The sequence below is a fragment of the Leptodactylus fuscus genome, chromosome 4 (assembly GCF_031893055.1).
Source record: "Leptodactylus fuscus isolate aLepFus1 chromosome 4, aLepFus1.hap2, whole genome shotgun sequence".
Lineage (NCBI taxonomy): Eukaryota > Metazoa > Chordata > Amphibia > Anura > Leptodactylidae > Leptodactylus > Leptodactylus fuscus.
In genome coordinates, this window is record NC_134268.1 from 88,919,815 (window position 1) to 88,939,535 (window position 19,721).

Genomic DNA, 19,721 nt, shown 5'->3' on the forward strand with positions numbered 1-19,721 from the left:
TGATTTCCAAAGTAATTAACAAAAACAGGGGGAGGGGGTCTCTCTACAAACAATTAGCAGCACCTGAATAGCCTTCTTTAGCTAAAAACGGGAAAATCTAGTGATAGAGCCCCTTTAACTGTATTACCATACACTGCATTAGTGTTTGCTGCACTAGTGATATAGGTTCAGATCTGTCCATGGATATCGACAGTAGTGTTAAAAAAAAAAAAAAAAAAAAAAAAAAAAATGGCAATGAGTTTAAAAAAAATCAAATAAAAGTGCAAAATGACTATAACTTATTTGCATAAATGGAAATTCACTGGAAATACTACACATTCAATGCCATATTAAAATAATAACAAAATCCAGTTTGTGTTAGTCTTTTACAGAAAGTATAAAGGAATGTTAGGTTGTTCAAAAGATTACTGGTGTCAGCATTTATCTTTATAAACTGTAATTTAAAAGCTGAAAAAATATTTGAGATTTCACTTTACTTTGAACAACTGAAACTAGTACCATAAGTGCCATATTTAGTGCATTACAACGGCGCACCCCACGTAACTGCTGGGACCCAATCCCAGGCTCCAGCAATAACCCCTGGGGCACAAGACTTCCACCACAGGCTGGAAGAGCCCCAAATAGGTTACTGGGGATTGTTGGAAGCCCAGGAGAGGAGAGTATAAGGTTTTTTTTACTATTATTATTATTACCCACCTCCACTGGGCAGACTTGGAATACAGTGGTCGGGAAACCAGGCTTTCCATTATTGTTATCATGGTGTTGAAGACCCTGGCCATCTCCAGATGGCTGCGGGCCCCAGTCCACTCCAGGCGACCCCACTCCACCCATCCACCACATTCGTACTATAAAACACACTCCCAAAAAACACTGGTAACTCAACTTAAGGGTTTCCTATACACTATAATTAATATTTTCATATTACATAACATTTGAAATATGGCTCCATACACATTGGTGTCAGTTACTCCCAATAGGTAGAAAAATACATTTATTGCACTATTCTGCCTCTATGGATTCATGAAAATTGAATGGAATTCATTAAGATTTGTTACAAAATGGGTAAGCAGTTAATGATGTTGTCATGAGTCTGCCTGGAATCCTAACTTTAAGAACATGCCACTGTCTACAAAAGCCTAAAAAAGGATTTTAAGACTATATACACTTTTGCAACCATTTATGTCCTTTAACTAATTTCCTATCTTTCTGTCTCTACAGTATGTTTGTAGTCCCGCCAGACCGGCTAGCCACAGCTCCCTCTGCTCACCAATGAGCCTGGTGTGCACATGAATCAGAAGTACTGCAACTGTGCACACCGCATAAGACCTGCCTTTCTGGCAATGTTCTGACCAAGCTGTACTCCTCAAAGTTACACAGATTCTTACATGTGCTCATTTTTTCTACTTCCAATACATTAAGAACTAACATCAAATGTCTTACCCATTAATGGCTGCTATTGTTGTTCACTTCACTTATAAGGTGATTTGATGTGAAGGCTCATTAGGGCTAGTTCACACGGGGTGCGGTATGGCGTATTTTGGTCCTGATTGTGACGCTCTGGAGTAGGCCCAAATGAATGGACCCAGTCTGGAGGGTGCTGCCGCGAGGCGGACACCGGGACTGAATCAGCTACGGAATCTGCCTGAAGAAAGGGCAGTTCACGGAAAAAAGTAAGCTAGCGGTCTACATAGACCTCGATTGTGAGGGGGCGGATTTTGGCGCTGAATCCAAGTCAGAATCCGCCCCCTCTTGCCCCGTGTGAATGAGCCCTTACAATATATGCTACTTAAATTTCATACATGCATTGTTTATTATTTGATATGAAAGCTACCCATGTTGGCCAAATACATTATTATGTTGCAGCCGCACAACGTTTTGCTGGAGATACAAGCACCATTCTTTTCAGTTGTGCTGTTAATATTCTGCTGTCAGCCGGGCTGTGATTACTCATGGTATTATAGGAGAGCAGTTCAATTTGTCTGCAACAAAAAGTCACAGGTACGCCATCAATCATAGTATCAATCGCGAATGTTTCTCTGTACTAACTCTGTTCAATTATTATTACAGAACACTAGGATCTTTATCAAACTGTCCAATTCCAGATAATGCAGTTTTATACATAGATTAATAGCACTGTAAGTTAGGCCTGCATGGCTCTAATGACGTGAACCTAAAGATGCCAAACATAAAAACTGAAGATCATAGGGTTTGGTTCTGCAAAACTAACGCAAATCTCACAACTGCAATCGTATAGTGATATTAAACTACTAATGAGATGTAGTAACACTACAGTACATTGGGATGTCAGGCGGAATCAAGATGCACTTGACACTTTACAGTAGAACTAGAAGGAATGATACAAATAAACAAGAAATCTAGTTGTGACATCTAGATGACATCCACCTATGGCTAGTAAGAGGGAGGGGACTTTGCAGGACAGGATTAACGGGGTTTTTACATCAATATCAGATCATGGAGGGCCTGACGCATGCTTACCCATCACTCAGTTGTTCTCAGCAGATCATACACAGAGAATGGAAAAGGGGAGAAGGAAGAAAACAGTTGTTTTCATGTTGTAGCTGAACCTTGTAACAGCAGCTTAGCTTCCATTCAAGTGAATGGGAGCTGAGCTGTAATAACCTGATTTGATCACTACACAGAAAACATTCTCTTTATGAGAACAACCGATTCACAGGGGTGCTGGATGTCAGACCCCCACTGATACTAATGAACCACCCTTACAATAGGACATCACTATTTTTAGTCTGGAAAACCCCTTTAACTAAGATCAGGGGTTGAGCAGGTTGATACATAGATAGATTTGTGGGATAACATTGAGTATAACTTGTCATTTATTTATTTCTCTGTTCTTTCTCTACTTAGAAGGATTAAGTGAGTCTAGCGGCGACCCTAATGGTATATAACAACCTGCCCTTTATGACTAGGCATATCGAGATAGCTGTCAGTCACTGTCAGTAACACACACTGGACAATTACTCCTAAGCAGAGAAAGAACAGAAATAAATTACAAGTTATACTGAATATTTCTATACATGATACTCTTCAGCTCCTCGTGCTCTATACCATGCTGTCAAAAGATTAGACTGCATTTACTTGGTGACAGGATCCCTGTAAATAGGAATAGAAATAGACCAAGACTTAAGCAGGTTGCAGCAAATCAGTAGTGTTTCTCAATACACAATATAACAGTGAAATAATATAAAATACCTCACCTGGAACTTACATGTTCTTGTATCAGAGAATATAATGTCCCAAATCTACAAAATGGTAATCGTAAAGATGTTCATTTATAGTTTATGCTGGATTATACATGTCCTGAAGGTCATACAGAAGCCCAATATCTTCAATAAAGCTCAACATGAAGACTTCAAACAATACCCTTGTGCACTAAGAATAGCACCCCAGACATCACAGTGTATTAAGACATGCATTGCACACAATGCTCAGTGCATCTGTTAAATACTATATAGTGGAGGTAGAATAAATTTACTATTTTTACCTTTAAGGGCTTTCATACAGAGTTTGTGTCTGTGGTTTCCCCTTGGTCCCTGTACTGCATTCTCAGATGAAATCATTTTAGGTCAAACAGACGTCTTACACATTCCTTGGTGCCAATCTTATCGCAAACGCCGCATTATTTTGCGGCCACAAAATCACGGCCGCAAAATAGCGCTGCGTATACGATCCACGCTCCCATTGAAATCAATGGGAGCATATACGGCCCGCTAAATCTCACACGGCGTATACGTGCTACATCACGCGGCACGTTACTCCGTGTGAACTTACCCTTAAAGGGGCTCTATCATTAGAAAAAGTCATTTTTAACTAATCACATCCTTGCATAGCCATTATAAAGGCTATTCCACACCTACCTTTTGTATGTAAATTGCCTCAGTAGATTTTGATGACTCCTTCTCCCTGCTATCATACACAGCACACAGCAGGGAGAGCAGAGCTGGATGGTAACTTCCTGTAGACCAAGAACCTAATTAGCATATGAATAAAAACTGACTTATTGAAATACTACTGAGGCAATTTACATACAAAAGGTAGGTGTGGAATAGCCTTTCTGAAGCCTATGCAAGGATGTGATTAGTTAAAAATTACTTTTCCAATGATAGAGCCCCTTTAAAAGCAGTTTTCACTTTGAAGCTTGTTGAACCTTCTGTGCTTCTGTAGACCCTGGATTTATATTTGTGGACTCTGGTAATTTTACCCTCTGACAGATAGGCTCTAAAGAACTATTTGTAAATCTCAAGTTCTGCTTATATTCAATACATATATGGCTTGCGAAAGCTAAAGAACTCGTTTGGTTTTCTAAGGAACAGAGATTTTTTTTTTCTTTTGAAATGTCACCCATTGTTGTCTTAATACACGACTTTGACAAACACAAAACCTCCACACAGCAAATGTAAAGTGTGACACCGTGGCGTTAATATTTGCACTACAATTAATTAATACTGCCATACAACACAAGAAATCGTTGCTCGCGCACCATGCAGGGCCAAACAAAAGCATAGCATCCCTTGCGTACAATTATTTTTCTTTAATCAATTGTACTATTGACTGGTTTGATTTAAAACAGTCTTGAGCCATCATGCTGATTTTTATTCAATTCATTTACTAGGTCTAAACATTTCTTCTAAACTGTTGCTGAGTGCAAATACATTTCAAGCAAATATTAATGCAAGAAGAATAGGGGTGAATAATGATTGGGAAACATTAACACTCACGGAATTGTAGTCATGGAACTGTGGAAAACCAACATCCACAAGAAGAATAACCATGCATACTTATAAAAGAAGGTGTATATGAGTAGAACACTCTTCCGTGTGTGTACGTACGTGTATATATAATATATACGTGTGTGTATGTATATCACAGCAAGATTTCATTAGGCCTGATCTGAGTTAAAGCCTAATAATCCAGCAAATAAAACCAATAGAGATGAGCGAGCACTATTTGAAACGGCCGTTTCGAATAGCACGCACCCATAAGAATGAATGGAAGCGGCCGGCATGCAGACTTTGCCGGCGGATGGCCGCTTAACCCCCTGCGTCCGGCTGCGTCCATTCATTCCTATAGGTGCGTGCTATTCAAAACGGGAGTTTCGAATAGTACTGGCTCATCTCTAAAAGCCAGTCCATTCCATATTTACTGTACCTGCTTAGGTGAAAAGCTGACTGATAAAGGCTTAGCTGAATTATGCAACGTTTCGACAATAGCTTGGGGAATGCCCTTCCCTGATCCAGCATGACTGTATACCAGTGTGAGGTCCATAATGGCTTGATGAGATTGGTGCATTGAAACTCAAATTTCACATATATAGCCTTTATTTTAATGTCATCAAATAGGGGCCCAACTCAATACTGCTCAACTCCAATGTCCATGGCTTTGACACGAGATCTCAGTGGTCAGGCGTATGAATACTTTTGATAGATATATGCACGTAAGAATGCAAAGATTTCACAGCCTCAATGTGAATGCAACACACAGTGTAGCATCTTTGCCATGAGCATGAACAGCTGGACAGTAGAAGGTGCCACCCAACACTACCTGTACAGGGTTAACAGCGGTTTCCCACCTAGCAAATGTACTACAGGTATGTGTTAACAGAATCAGTACTGAGCTTATTTTGGCATTTTGACATTCAGAGACATATTATTTTATTATGAATATTATTAAGATGAAGAATAAAACATGGTTCTTGTTTTTTGCGCAGTGATCTAGATTTTCAATGGCATCATCCTGGGGTACATGTAACTTATCAATTAACTTTTTTTTACATTTGTGACATGGCATCTATAGGGTTATGGACACTACTGGTATCCTTGTAGGTCTTCTCTTTGGCCGATGCTGCACAAAAACAACAAAATTCCTCACCAGCACCATTGCTTACCTACAGAGCATACAGCAGCCACATAAAAAACAGACCTGTATAGTCAAGAGCCTACAATGTATATTATTGTTCAGCAAGTGGTTAAGAGAGATCCCATAGTGTGAACCATAAAAGACTGTCACTGCAAAACGCTGCTACAGTTCTAGTCAACTCCGGTCTTTGATGGTTTTCTTGACTTGCCCTGGCATTAACAGTTGACCATTGGTGACTAGAGCAGTTCAATCTGCATAAGACACAGATTCTGAATTAACAAGACTTCACAATTTTAACAATCCAGTTGTTTTTTTTAGGTAATGTTAACATATGACCATGCCTTTTTTTTTTTTTTTTTTTAGCCAGCGTTGTCCAAAAATATGAATGAAATGAAATGGATGATGAAACAATCGTCATGCATGGGCACACTACTCCATTCAAATGGATCATTTAGGGGAACTTGTAGGACCCTGTTCTCCTGCTAGCAGGGTTCCAGAGATCATGCAAGTACCCCCCATCCACATGAATGTTATTAAAAGGAAAACCCCTTGAAAAAAAACCAAAAAACAGAAAAGCCCACCGTGGAACATCCATCCATTAGGTAATTATATAGAAATTATTGGTCTCTTAACAAAAAGAGAAAACGGGATACAAAATATCAATCTGCAAATAGCATTGGTCTTACCTGTCGTTGAACCATCTGCAAGTTTTCTTTAGCTCGGTATATAAGAGATTGTATTTCATGGAAATCATCAACATTTTTTTTCTCTTTGAAGGCATCTCTTACCCTTCTGATGGCATACGTTCTAGAAATAGAGCAGTAAATGTGAATATTCACCCTGCATAGAATATATCAAGCATCATTTACAAATCATAGCCACTTTTTTCCTTATCAATAGCACTGTCATTTTATTTATTTATTTTAATAAGAATGTACATCTAAAATGACTGTGGCTATACACAGCAGTAGCCCATATGACAGCACATTCACTACCACCTACCTGCGTAGGTGTCAATGTAATGTGGTCATTAGTACTTTGCTAGAGGGAACTTACAATATGATCTATGTTTAGGTGGTGCCACCAACATGCTTAAAATAATAAAAGCTAGACTCTTCTAACACAGGGGACTGTGAGAAAAATATGGCTGCTCGGTTATAAAGATGTACACAGTATGCACTTTTTACTGGTCCAGTGTTGTCACAGAGAACCTATGTGTATTTAAAGGGATTCCATGATTAGAATCCTGTTTTAAGCTGAACCCACGTCAGAATAGCCTTAAGAAAGGCTATTCTTCCCCTACCTTTAGATGTCTTCTCCGCGCCGCCATTCCTTACATATCCCGGTCTTCGTCCATATGGTAATTAGTTTTCTCGCAGCACTGTGTTGCGAGAAAACTATCCAGCACTGCCTTCTTCTTGTACACTTTCTCCGCCTCTTCTTCCTTGTCCAGTCACGGCTTCTTCAAAAAGTGCCAACTGCGCATGTCTGTTGCCATTTTCCTGTGGTCAAACGGGAGAGGCCACAGTAAAATGGCCGACGGACATGTGCAGTGGTCTCAGTCGGCCATTTTCCCGTGGCTGAACAGGAAAGAAGAGGCGGAGGCGGGAACAAGCAGCAGCACAGGGGATGCCCTCAGTGCTGTTTGGGTGCTGGGGACTGCCCTCAGTGTTGCGAGAAAACTAATTAACATATGGTCAAAAACCTCTAAGGAACAGTGGCGCGGAGAAGACATCTATTGATAGAATCCATTTAATGGGAACCGATCACCATGAAAATACAGCAGCATGATATAGATCAGGAGGAGCTAAGCGGATCGGTATATAGATCTGTGGCCAAAAATTCATTAGAAGTCAACATTTTTTAAAAAAAATACCACATAATAAATAAAAGACACCACTTTGGCTCTCCACACCTCAAAGACTCAAATATGACAAAGATACCTTCAGAAATTCCACACTTTAATATCTTTAAAAGAATGAAAAATTAAAAAATGAAGGAGTTGTCCAGTCTTAGCAGAAAGTTTGTTTGTATACGGAAAACATACCATTTTCCAATACACTTTCTGTATCAATTCCTCAGTCTTCTAGATCTCTGCTTGCTGTCATTCATTCTTCTTACATCCAATGGATAAAAATCAGATCATGGTCATTTGATGGACAGATCATGGTCATTTGATAGATAGATCATGGTCATGTGATGGACAAACAGCTCATTGGAAGATGTCCGATTACGGTTCTGTGACTGCAATTGGCTGCTGTGTGCCTGTGAGTCCATCCCATGACCATGGACTGTCCATGACATGAAGTAAGAAGAGAATGAGAACAAGCAGAGAACTAGAAAACAATAAGGAACCAGTACATAAAATAGACTGGAAATTTAGATAGTGCCAGTACATAGTGTATGGAGCCACCTGCTCTCAGCTCCTTATACTGTGCAGATATGAGCAGATTGGTAGGGGTGCTGGGTGTCAGAACTCCTAGAATCCAATACCAATTACCAATCATAAGAATAGGCTAGCAATATTCCCTATAAAATGGTGTCTTGTGATATGAACCATTTACAATAGTTCTACCCCAATGCCTTGCCAGTGTTTCAAACTATTGAGATGAGGAGAGAAAATGAAGAGATACCCACATGCTTATCTGTTGTACGTTTAGGTTCTCTTATTCTGATATTTAACCTTACTCTTATAGTAGGTGCAGTCTGAGCTTCTCCAGTGCCTGCTCTATTTCAGATGTGGTTTTCTTCAGATTAAATTGATACTGTATTGTTTATTTTCCTTATTGTATATTTTTCATATTCTCTGTATTATGAGATGAGTGAAGGCTGTAAAACATATTGGCTCCACATCATCTCCTGCTCCTATAAATACCATCTTCATCTATCTACCCATAATTTTGTTATGTTTCTGTGCATAAGGCGTCTTTTTTTGCACAACCAGGTGTACTTTTTAGTTATACCATTTAGGAGAATTGCTATTGCTTGGATCAGTTTTTATTCAAATTTCTATCAGAGAATGTTACATGATGATCTATGTTAAGGCAATACCATCTACATTCTTAAAGTATTAAGCTAGAATCTCCTAATACAGGGGATTGTGAGAAAAATATGGCTGCTCAGTTGTAAAAATGCGTGCATTATGCACTTTTTTACTGGTCCAGTGCTGTCACAGCAAAAAAAAAAAAAAAATTGTTTTGGTACTTTTGATCCCCCCCCCCTACGATTTTTACAATATGGGAAAAATATTTTTATAGGTTTGCAGACCAGGTGGTTTCAGACACAGGAATACCTAATGTGTATGTGTTTTACAGTACTGACGTACTTTTACATGTGTTCTAGGGACAGGGGGAAATTTGAATTTTCATTTTTTTCTTATTGCACTTATACCCTATAGGAGTCTTGAACCCCAAAGGTTCTGATTTCTAATGCAGCGATTTACAATGCTAACGCATTGCAAAATGTTGCCACTTCTATTGCAGGCTGCTACATAGAATTTAATGACAGACAAGCCTTGAAGCCTTCAAAAGGCTCCCAACTGTCATGGTAATGGGACACTTGCTCCAAGTTCAGGAGATCTCCAGCAAAATGGCAGTGACCATGCACCGTGGACAAAATTTCAAAGCTGACCGAGGCGTCAGGGGCCTTAATTAGCACCGGGCCTCTGCTGTATAATACTGAGCGGCCGGTAAATTTAAATACCTGACATCCGCCATACTATTATGTGACCAAACAGCAGTTTACACCCGCAAGTATGACACTATTGTAACCAGGATGACATACTTAATGTCATATGTGGGTATAAACAGCTGTTTGGGTACAGAGGGGGAAGGAGCGCTATCTAGTTTTTGGAACACATATTTAGGCAGTTTGGGTTTTGAACGCTATGATACTTTTGCAGACCTGAAATGCCAGTAAAGTGAAATCCCCAGACATGTGATCCCATTTTGGAAATTACAAACCTGAAGCAGTTTATCCAGGAGTATAGTGAACATTTTTAACCCCTAAGTGTTGTATTAATCATGTGACCGCTGAGGTCAAACAGCAGCCTTAGCAGGCCTCAGGAACAGGTCCGTGATGTCACAAGTAGTAACACTGCATGTCACATGGCAGCACAGGACCAAAAAGACTGGACTGAACAGGGAAGCACCGACGCACCGTGAAATGGAAAGTATGATTTTTTTTAATCTATTTAAAACTTAAATAGGGTGCCCATTTTTGCCTAGACAACCCCTTTTTACTGTACTTTTTAGGATGTCCAGAAGGGGTTAGAGATGAGAATCTCATCTTTAAAATGATACCAAGGTGATCATGATAGCCCTTACAGATCCAGAGCGATTTTCTTTCTTTGTTAAAAACACTGTTGGGAAATGAGATCTGCAGGTTTGAGACCTGCAGATTTTTCATAGTCTTTATAGATCCTGAGAAATCAGCATTAGTAACAAGAATGTTCTACATACCGTCCTTTGTTACTGTCACCCTATCAGGACGTATGACATACATCTTGGTTAGGGAAAGGGTTAATCATCTCCCCTGGGCCTCTGATGATTATACTCTGGCGTCTGAAAAGACTGGAGTATAATAATGGTTTTTTGGGTGCCAAGCCCCAAAAATTCATAAACAAAACAGTGTGTGTGGAGGGGTCACTGTAAGACATTATACTATGTGGAGGAGCTACTATAGAGAATTATACTATATGGAGGGGCCACTATGGGACATTATACTGTATGTAGGCCACTATGGGACATTATACTGTAGGTAGGCCACTATGGGACATTATACTGTATGTAGGCCACTATGGGACATTATACTGTATGCAGGCCACTATGGGACATTATATTGTATGTAGGCCACTATGGGACATTATACTGTAGGTAGGCCACTATGGGACATTACACCATGTGAATAGGCAACTATACGGTATTATACTATATGGAGGGGCCACTATGGATCATTATACTATGTACACTGTGGGACATTATTCTTAAAGTTGCCCATGAATTGGACAAACTCTGGAGTGGCGAGGGCAGGTGTAACTTTAAGAACCCCCCCCCCAAAAAAAAACAAACAAAAAACAAACAAACAAAAAAAAACAAAACACAAAACCCCCCCCCACTGTACTCAGCTGTCCCCAGCACTCCAGTGTCTGATACCATACAGCAGCTTGTTTATTCGTGTACAGTGCCTCAATCCCCAGAAGCCCTGTATAACTGGTCTATGTCCAGTGACTGTTGACTGGCCTCAATGGTCACGTATGGCGAGGATTTCCAGTGGAATTAGGCCCAGGCGCTGCTGAATCAGACAATGGCAGGGGTCACTGGAGAACCGGGGAGAGGTAGGTGTCCCCCCCCACCCCCAACTTCCCTGACCACCTGGCAAAAATCTGTATTTCCTGGACAGACCCTTTAAATATGACTAAAACTCCCATAACAGTGCATCATCCATAGATTCCTTATACCAGTGTGTTATTCAATGATGTTCTTAGCTCCAGTGTCCCCATAACTATGAAGGACAGTGCTGACAGCTCTGTCATTACTGTATTTTGTTCTTGAAAACTACCGTAGTCTGATGCATACAATATTAGAAAGATGTCAATGCAGAAAAGGCTTTAACATATGAAATCTGTTTTAAACTGGAGGCAGTAAAATACACTAAAAGAACATAGAAACAGGGCAGCGGAGAGACAGCTCAAACTGAAAAAAAAGTATTCGGAAATGGAGGAAACAGGAGGATGAGGCACAAAAAGCAGACGAAAATAAACACCCTTTTCATGGGCATAATGCAAAATGGCCACAGATAGACATGTAAATGAAAAGAGGATCACACATCACAGAAACAGCGGATTGTCAGCCCCTATGTTTTCAGAAAGCGTCTTGCTGCAGAGAAAGGCATTGAGGACTAAGCTGGATAAGCATCATGGTGTTCATGAGGAGATTGTGGCCTTGCTATGTGCACCAAAAATAGAAATGTGCAAAAAATGTCTAAAGAATATGAAACCAAGATTGTGTCTTTCCATATATTTGTAATTGGCCTATATCAAAGCCATTTTTCTTTCTTGCATCAGAGTAAGAATATGGATGAAGTCCCGATAACCTTTGAAGTTTTATCGAGCAGGACTGTTAATGTAAAAGGTGCAAAAACAGTGTTGATAAAAACTTCAGGAAATGAGAGGTAAAAAAAAAAAAGAGGTAATCTCACGAGGAGTTATTGTCCCTGCTCAGGAAAAACGATGGCTGGGCGAAAATGGAATGAAAATATGGGTTGAAAAAGTGTAGTCCAAACGCCCTGGAGGGCTCCTGAAATAACCTGACCTACAAGTACTTGACCAGTTTAGGGCACATATCAGTGAAAACACAAAAAAAGATCTTTAAAAATGTGACGGGCGATCTAGCTGAGACTGCTGAGAGATTTACCAGCCTGTTGCAATCTCTGGACATTTCAATTAACAAGCCATTTAAAGTTCTCATGTGAGAAGTGTGGATCAAGTGGATGGCTGCTGGGAATCATGATCTGACACTGGACGAATGAAAAGGCCCACTAACACTCAAGTGGATGAAAACTTTGTGGCAGGCTATGGCGGATGAAACGGTTGTAAGATCCTGTCAAAGATGGGACTTCAGTGATAACATAAGATAATCCTTTAATAGTCCACCATGGGAAAATTCACTGTGTTACAGCAGTATAGATATTACTATCTGCCCCAAAAAAATACACATAAAATTTCACTTTTATTGATATCCTTTAAAACCAATCCAAAAAGTAAAACAAAATGATTGTGTTCCACCTGTTCAGTCCATACAAAAGTGAAGAAATAACTAGGGAGGGGCAATTGTATATACACCTATATATGCCCTATAGGATATTGAAACCCTCACTCCCTAATAAACCACAGTGGCTTTTTTCCAAACAGCAACTTGTGAACAGGACCCAAAGTGGCGGTCCTGCCAGCGGTCAGCACACCACACCGCTATCATGTGTTGCAGTGTTAAGCTGTTTATTTTGTGAAGTGAGAAAAAGACCCCTGATGACTCTTTTTAATAGAAGAAACGCGGCGTAGGGTCATAAATTCCCAGTTAGTCAGTGGACTTATCATCCAGTTCAGCATTTGTACGGTGACCTGACTGTCAGTGCCTCACTCCACTCTGTTGGCGTGGCAATAGTCCAGTAACTTCAGAGGGGGGGAGTGATTTGCTGGCAGTTCACGCTTTGGGTCCTGTTCACAAGTTGCTGTTTGGAAAAAAGCCACTGTGGTTTATTAGGGAGTGAGGGTTTCAATATCCTATAGGGCATATATCCTATTAATATTATAAATGTGAAAGTTTGTGAGTTTGCATGTTTGTGGGTTTGTGTGTTTGGATGTTTGTTCCTCAATCACGCAAAACCCGCTCGACCGATTTGGCTGAAAGTTTCCACAAACATAGTTAATACACCCGATTGCGCAATAGGCTACTTTTCGTCACAACAGCGCACATACGTTTGTGCCAGGAGCCCCACAAAACCCAAACTCACACAACCATCTCTGCAATCTCACACACTTTGGACCATAGCAAGCCCCAAAATTCCTATTGCCCTCTGCAGCCTTGCCCCTAACCCCACACAATCACATATACATAGACTTTACCACTTTGCCCCTCCCCTTAACAATACTCCAGGAGGCTCTCTTTAACGCTCCGGAGCAGCCATGTTTGCCGACCCCCACCGCTCTGACAATCCGCGACACCGCCCACCCATGTCAATACCCCTAGGAAGTCTAATAAATGCAAAAGAAAAAAGTTTAAAAAAAGTAAAAAAAAATATAAAAACAAATAAAAAGGATTAAAAATTCAAATCACCCCCCTTTCCCTAGAACACATATAAAAGTAGTTAAAAACTGTGAAACACATACATGTTAGGTATCCCCGCGTCCGAAATCGCCCGCTCTACAAAGCTATACAAATATTTTTCCTGTTCGGTAAACGCCGTAGCGGGAAAAATGGTCAAAAGTGCCAAACCGCCGTTTTTTCACTCTTTTGATTCTGATAAAAATTTGAATAAAAAGTGATCAAAGCAATAACATTTCCTGAAAATGGTAGAACTAAAAAGCACACCCGACCCCGCAAAAAAAGACGCCCTATACATCCCCGTACACGGACGTATAAAAAAGTTACGGATGTCGGAATATGACGACTTTTCAAAAAAAAAATGTTTTAACACAGTTTCGGATTTTTTTAAGGGGTCAAAATGTAAATACAACCATATAAATTTGGTATCCCCAGCATCGTAACGAAACACAGAATACAGGGGACATGTCATTTTGGTTGCACAGTGAACGCCGTAAAACCAAAGCCCCTAAGAAAGTCGCAGAAATGCATTTTTTTGTCAAATCCACCCCATTCAGAATTTTTTCCCTGCTTCCCAGTACATTATATAGAATAAATAATAGTGGCATCATGAAGAAAAATTTGTCCCAAGAAAAATTAAAACCTCATATGACTCTGGGAGCGGAGAAATAAAAAAAGTTATGGGGTTTAGAAGGAGGGGAGTCAAAAATGAAAAACCAAAATCAAAACATGCCATCGACGGGAAAGGGTTAACTTCAAATACTTCTGTCCCAAAGTCACTATGTAAAGTTTCTCACAACACCGTATAGCAGCTCAAATACACATTACCTTCAACACAAAAGTCTCACGTATTCTCTGAATTACAGCAACAACAAGATACAAACTTACATTTCATATCCCATACCTTATACCGTATTTTCCGGACTATAAGGCGCACATAAAAACCTACGATTTCCTCAGAAATCGTAAGTGCGGCTTATAGTCCGGTGCGCCTTATATATGGATGGAAGCGGCGGCAGAGTCTGCGTGCCGCTTCCATACATACATAAAAGGCACCGTAAGGGTGCATTCACACTACCGAACGTTACAGCAGGGCTGCCGGACACTTCCTATTCATTTCTATGGGAGCAGGCATGCGAGCGCTCCCTATAGAAATGAATGGACAGACACTTCCCATTAATTTCTATGGGAGCCGGCATGCGAGCGCTCCCCATAGAAATGAATGGACAGACACTTCCCATTCATTTCTATGGGAGCCGGCATGTGAGCGCTCCCCATAGAAATGAATGGAAAAAAGCAGTCCATTCATTTCTATGGGGAGCGCTCGCATGCCGGCTCCCATAGAAATGAATGGGAAGTGTCCGGCAGCCCTGCTGTCACGCCAGCCTGAAACAGAACGCGAAACTTACTGAGCGGTGCAGGGCGGGCGGGCGGGTATTCAGGCCTCCTCTTCCTCCGATGTCCTGACCACTTCCTCCGGCGCTCGCGAACTAATGGCCTGGGCGCATGCGCAATATCATAATGCTTCTACGGCTACTGCGCATGCGCCCAGGCCATTCTCAGCGAGCGGCGGAGGAAGAGGACAGAACATCGGAGGAAGAGGAGGCCTGAATGCCCGCCCACCCTGCACCGCTCGGTAAGTTTCACATTCTGTTTCAGGCTTTTATTTTAAAAGGAGGGGGGGTAGTTTAATATAACTTTTACGGTTGGGCTCTATCAGCATGATTTTGCTGATAGAGCCCCTCCTCGCCTGCCGAGCGCTTCCAATAGAAGCGGCTGGCACGCGGGGGGTTAAGCGGCCGCTGGCAAAGTCTGCCTGCCGCCGCTTTCAATAACATATAAGGCGCACCGGACTGCGGCTTATAGTCCGGTGCGCCTTATATATGAACCGAGACGGACTATAAGGCGCTCATGGGCAATGCGGCTTATAGTCCAGTGCGCCTTATAGTCCGTAAAATACGGTACACAGTATGAAAACCTTACCCACGCCTGTATATACCCACTGCTACAATCACCGCAAACGAAGTCGCGGGTACCAGCTAGTAGGTGTATATACAATTGCCCCTCCCTAGTTATTTCTTCACTTTTGTATGAACTGAACAGGTGGAACACAATCATTTTGTGTTACTTTTTGGATTGGTTTTAAAGGATATCAATAAAAGTGAAATTTTATGTGTATTTTTTTGGGGCAGATAGTGTCATTTGTCCCTCTGTGAACTTTCTAATATACACACATTTGTTTGAAATCAGTGAATTTCAGTATAGATATTACAATAATAATACAAGAAAAAACAAAAAGCTCAGAATAGAAGATAAAAAAAGATAGTAGGAGTCATAACAAAAAGAAAAACTTCAGGACCATTTAGTTCTCTGTACGGATTAGCCTGATGTTGATTATACAGCCTAGCCACAGTTGGAGTGAAGAAGTCAGTCACTGACAGTGCTGTAGCTCCCAGAAATCACTGCTCAAACCAGTATTGTTATATTATGAGCATAGAATTGAAATGCTGCATGGAATGATACTCCGGACTGTTAAAAGAGCTCAAACAGACAACAAAATGATAAAAAATTCCAGCATGCTATATAAAATATAACTTTTACTTCATAGTAAAAGGATAAAAAAATACAAGTAACAGGGATCCGTGATACAATATAAAAAACAAAATTTAAAAAAAAAAACAAAAAAAAAAAACACAGTTAGCTTATACGTTTTGGGGACATATTGGGCCCCTTACTCATAGCTTGTTAAATTTTAAAAAAGTTATATTTTACTGACAGTACTGCCCAGTGCTGTCACGGTCTCAAACATGGGATGGGAGTTATTCTCCAGCATAGAGCTCACTACGGACAGTATCCTTCTGTCACCCACCACCTGTACTGGGTCCAGGAAGCTCCCAGGACAGAGCTGGCCCTTCTATTCAGCCCGTCAAATCTATTTCTGTCCCTGGCTGGTATACTACTCCCCCAGCAGGCCACTCCGGAGAAGATGGCTAATGCCATTACAGAGTTGAAAAAGACCCTAAGAAGTGGCCCCTGGACTCCAAAGGCCCTCAGCCTCCTGAGCAGGTAGAGTCTGCTGTGACCCTTTCTGTGCAGTGTCTCCAGGTGATCAGCCCAGTCCGGCTTATTATTGAGTAACACACCCAGGTACTTATAGGTCCTGACTATCTCAATACCTGTTCCCTGGATGTCCACCAGATTCGGAGCTTTGGATGGTTTGGAGGAAGGTGTCCTTTATGAAGACAGTGATACCAGTGATAGTGGAGCCACTGAGCTTGATAAGTTTTGGGGTTTTTTTCTAATAGCTAGAGGTGTATTGTTCTAAGATACAGTCCTATGAAAAAGTTTGGGCACCCCTATTAATCTTAATCATTTTTTGTTCTAAATATTTTGGTGTTTGCAACAGCCATTTCAGTTTGATATATCTAATAACTGATGGACACAGTAATATTTCAGGATTGAAATGAGGTTTATTCTACTAACAGAAAATGTGCAAAATGCATTAAACCAAAATTTGACCGGTGCAAACGTATGGGCACCCTTATCATTTTATTGATTTGAATTCCCCTAACTACTTTTTACTGACTTACTGAAGCACAAAATTGGTTTTGTAACCTCAGTGAGCTTTGAACTTCATAGCCAGATGTATCCAATCATAAGAAAAGGTATTTAAGGTGGCCAATTGCAAGTTGATCTCCTATTTGAATCTCCTCTGAAGAGTGGCATCATGGGCTACTCAAAACAACTCTCAAATGATCTGAAAACAAAGATTGTTCAACATAGTTGTTCAGGGGAAGGATACAAAAAGTTGTCTCAGAGATTTAACCTGTCAGTTTCCACTGTGAGGAACATAGTAAGGAAATGGAAGACCACAGGGACAGTTCTTGTTAAGCCCAGAAGTGGCAGGCCAAGAAAAATATCAGAAAGACAGAGAAGAAGAATGGTGAGAACAGTCAAGGACAATCCACAGACCACCTCCAAAGAGCTGCAGCATCATCTTGCTGAAGATGGTGTCACTGTGCATCGGTCAACTATACAGCGCACTTTGCACAAATAGAAGCTGTATGGGAGAGTGATGAGAAAGAAGCCGTTTCTGCACGTACGCCACAAATAGAGTTGCCTGAGGTATGAAAAAGCACATTTGGACAAGGCAGCTTCATTTTGGAAACAAAAATTGAGTTGTTTGGTTATAAAAAAAAGGCGTTATGCATGGCGTCCAAAAAGAAACAGCATTCCAAGAAAAACACATGCTACCCACTGTAAAATTTGGTGGAGGTTCCATCATGCTTTGGGGCTTTGTGGCCAATGCCGGCATCGGGAATCTTGTTAAAGTTGAGAGTCGCATGGATTCCACTCAGTATCAGCAGATTCTTGAGAATAATGTTCAAGAATCAGTGACGAAGTTGAAGTTACGCCGGGGATGGATATTTCAGCAAGACAATGATCCAAAACACCGCTCCAAATCCTCAGGCATTCATGCAGAGGGACAATTACAATGTTCTGGAATGGCCATCCCAGTCCCCAGACCTGAATATCATTGAACATCTGTGGGATGATTTGAAGCGGGCTGTCCATGCTCGGCGACCATCTAACTTAACTGAACTTGAATTGTTTGTCCAAAATACCTTTATCCAGGATCCAGGAACTGATTAAAAGCTACAGGAAGCGACTAGAGGCTGTTATCTTTGCAAAAGGAGGATCTACTAAATATTAATGTCACTTTTCTGTTGAGGTGCCCATACTTTTGCACTGGTCAAATTTTGGTTTAATGCATATTGCACATTTTCTGTTAGTACAATAAACCTAATTTCAATCCTGAAATATTACTGTGTCCATCAGTTATTAGATATATCAAACTGAAATGGCTGTTGCAAACACCAAAATATTTAGAACTAAAAATGATTAAGATTAATAGGGGTGCCCAAACTTTTTCATAGGACTGTAAAATCTCTCCTCATCGGTTACATTAATAATGGTTAATGCTGTTTCTGGCTGTAGTTCATGCTTACATATTATTCTGTGATTATTCTATTGAATAGTTTAGCCAATCTTGGTTTAAAATGTTTTTCCTCCTTTAAAACCTAGGTGCGTTTTATCATCAGATGCGTCTTATAAAGCAAAAAATACGTTATTTGACAGCTAAAAATATATTTGGCTCTTATATTTGTTAGTTAGGCACACAAGACTGCAAAGCAATAGAAATACCTTGTGACTAACATTAGTGACTTGCAAATTTTATCATATTACATGCATACCTATAAAATAAAATTTGACAATAGTCTCAACACACAGATACGATGAAATGCCAAAAAACGCCCACATAAAACAAACAAAAATAAGACAAAATGCTTTTTCAGACCAGTTTGCTTTGTCTAATGATGCTTATTCCCATGTGTTGATATTGTATAAATGGAAAATTATTTTTTCCATTTTTTTCTTTTAAAGGATTAATGACAGATGTGCCCATTAGATGGAGCTAAGCAGCTTCCAGGATGCCTTCTATGGGATCATTGACATTTTCCAGACACAGCTCATACATAATACATGTTGAGTCCCAGGGAGCATGCTGGCTGTGGTGTGCCACCCTGCTGCCATGCACTAGCAGATGGTGTGTGCTTTTAATTAGGGCCCGTTCACCTAGAATGTGACATGGGTGTGTATTGTTAATAGAATTTATTAAATATGGAAGTGCACTCATTAAACAGCTGGTACCTTAGGATGAGTTTTATTGTTCCTGGGAAAAGATGCAATGCTGAGCTTTTAATAGAAAAGGGGGCTGGTGACGTGATAAAAGGTATCTTGTTTGTGTAGTGTTGGATGAGGAAAGAAAATAATCACGGCTGTTTTTGAGAATAATCATTGTCTTGGCGGCGTCACACATCCAAAGACATAACCCTTCTTTTCTAATCAAACCACATTTATCGCTCTGCTAAGCGGCCAAAATAGTCAAAGGATATGGGACCTATAAAATAGCCCTCTCCAGTGATGTAACATTTTAGTAGTATCAGC

The 19,721-nt window shown here is 40.4% G+C and overlaps 1 protein-coding gene across 2 annotated transcripts in view; it reads right to left on the reverse strand.

Moving 5' to 3' along the window:
* The window catches only part of LYRM4 (LYR motif containing 4), a 115,097-nt gene that overhangs the window by 86,124 nt on the left and 9,252 nt on the right, over nt 1–19,721 (reverse strand). For both annotated transcript variants that reach the window (XM_075270782.1, XM_075270783.1), the window contains exon 3: nt 6,579–6,699. In XM_075270782.1, the coding sequence (XP_075126883.1) occupies nt 6,579–6,699 (121 nt within the window). The remainder of the gene's footprint in view (nt 1–6,578; nt 6,700–19,721) is intronic.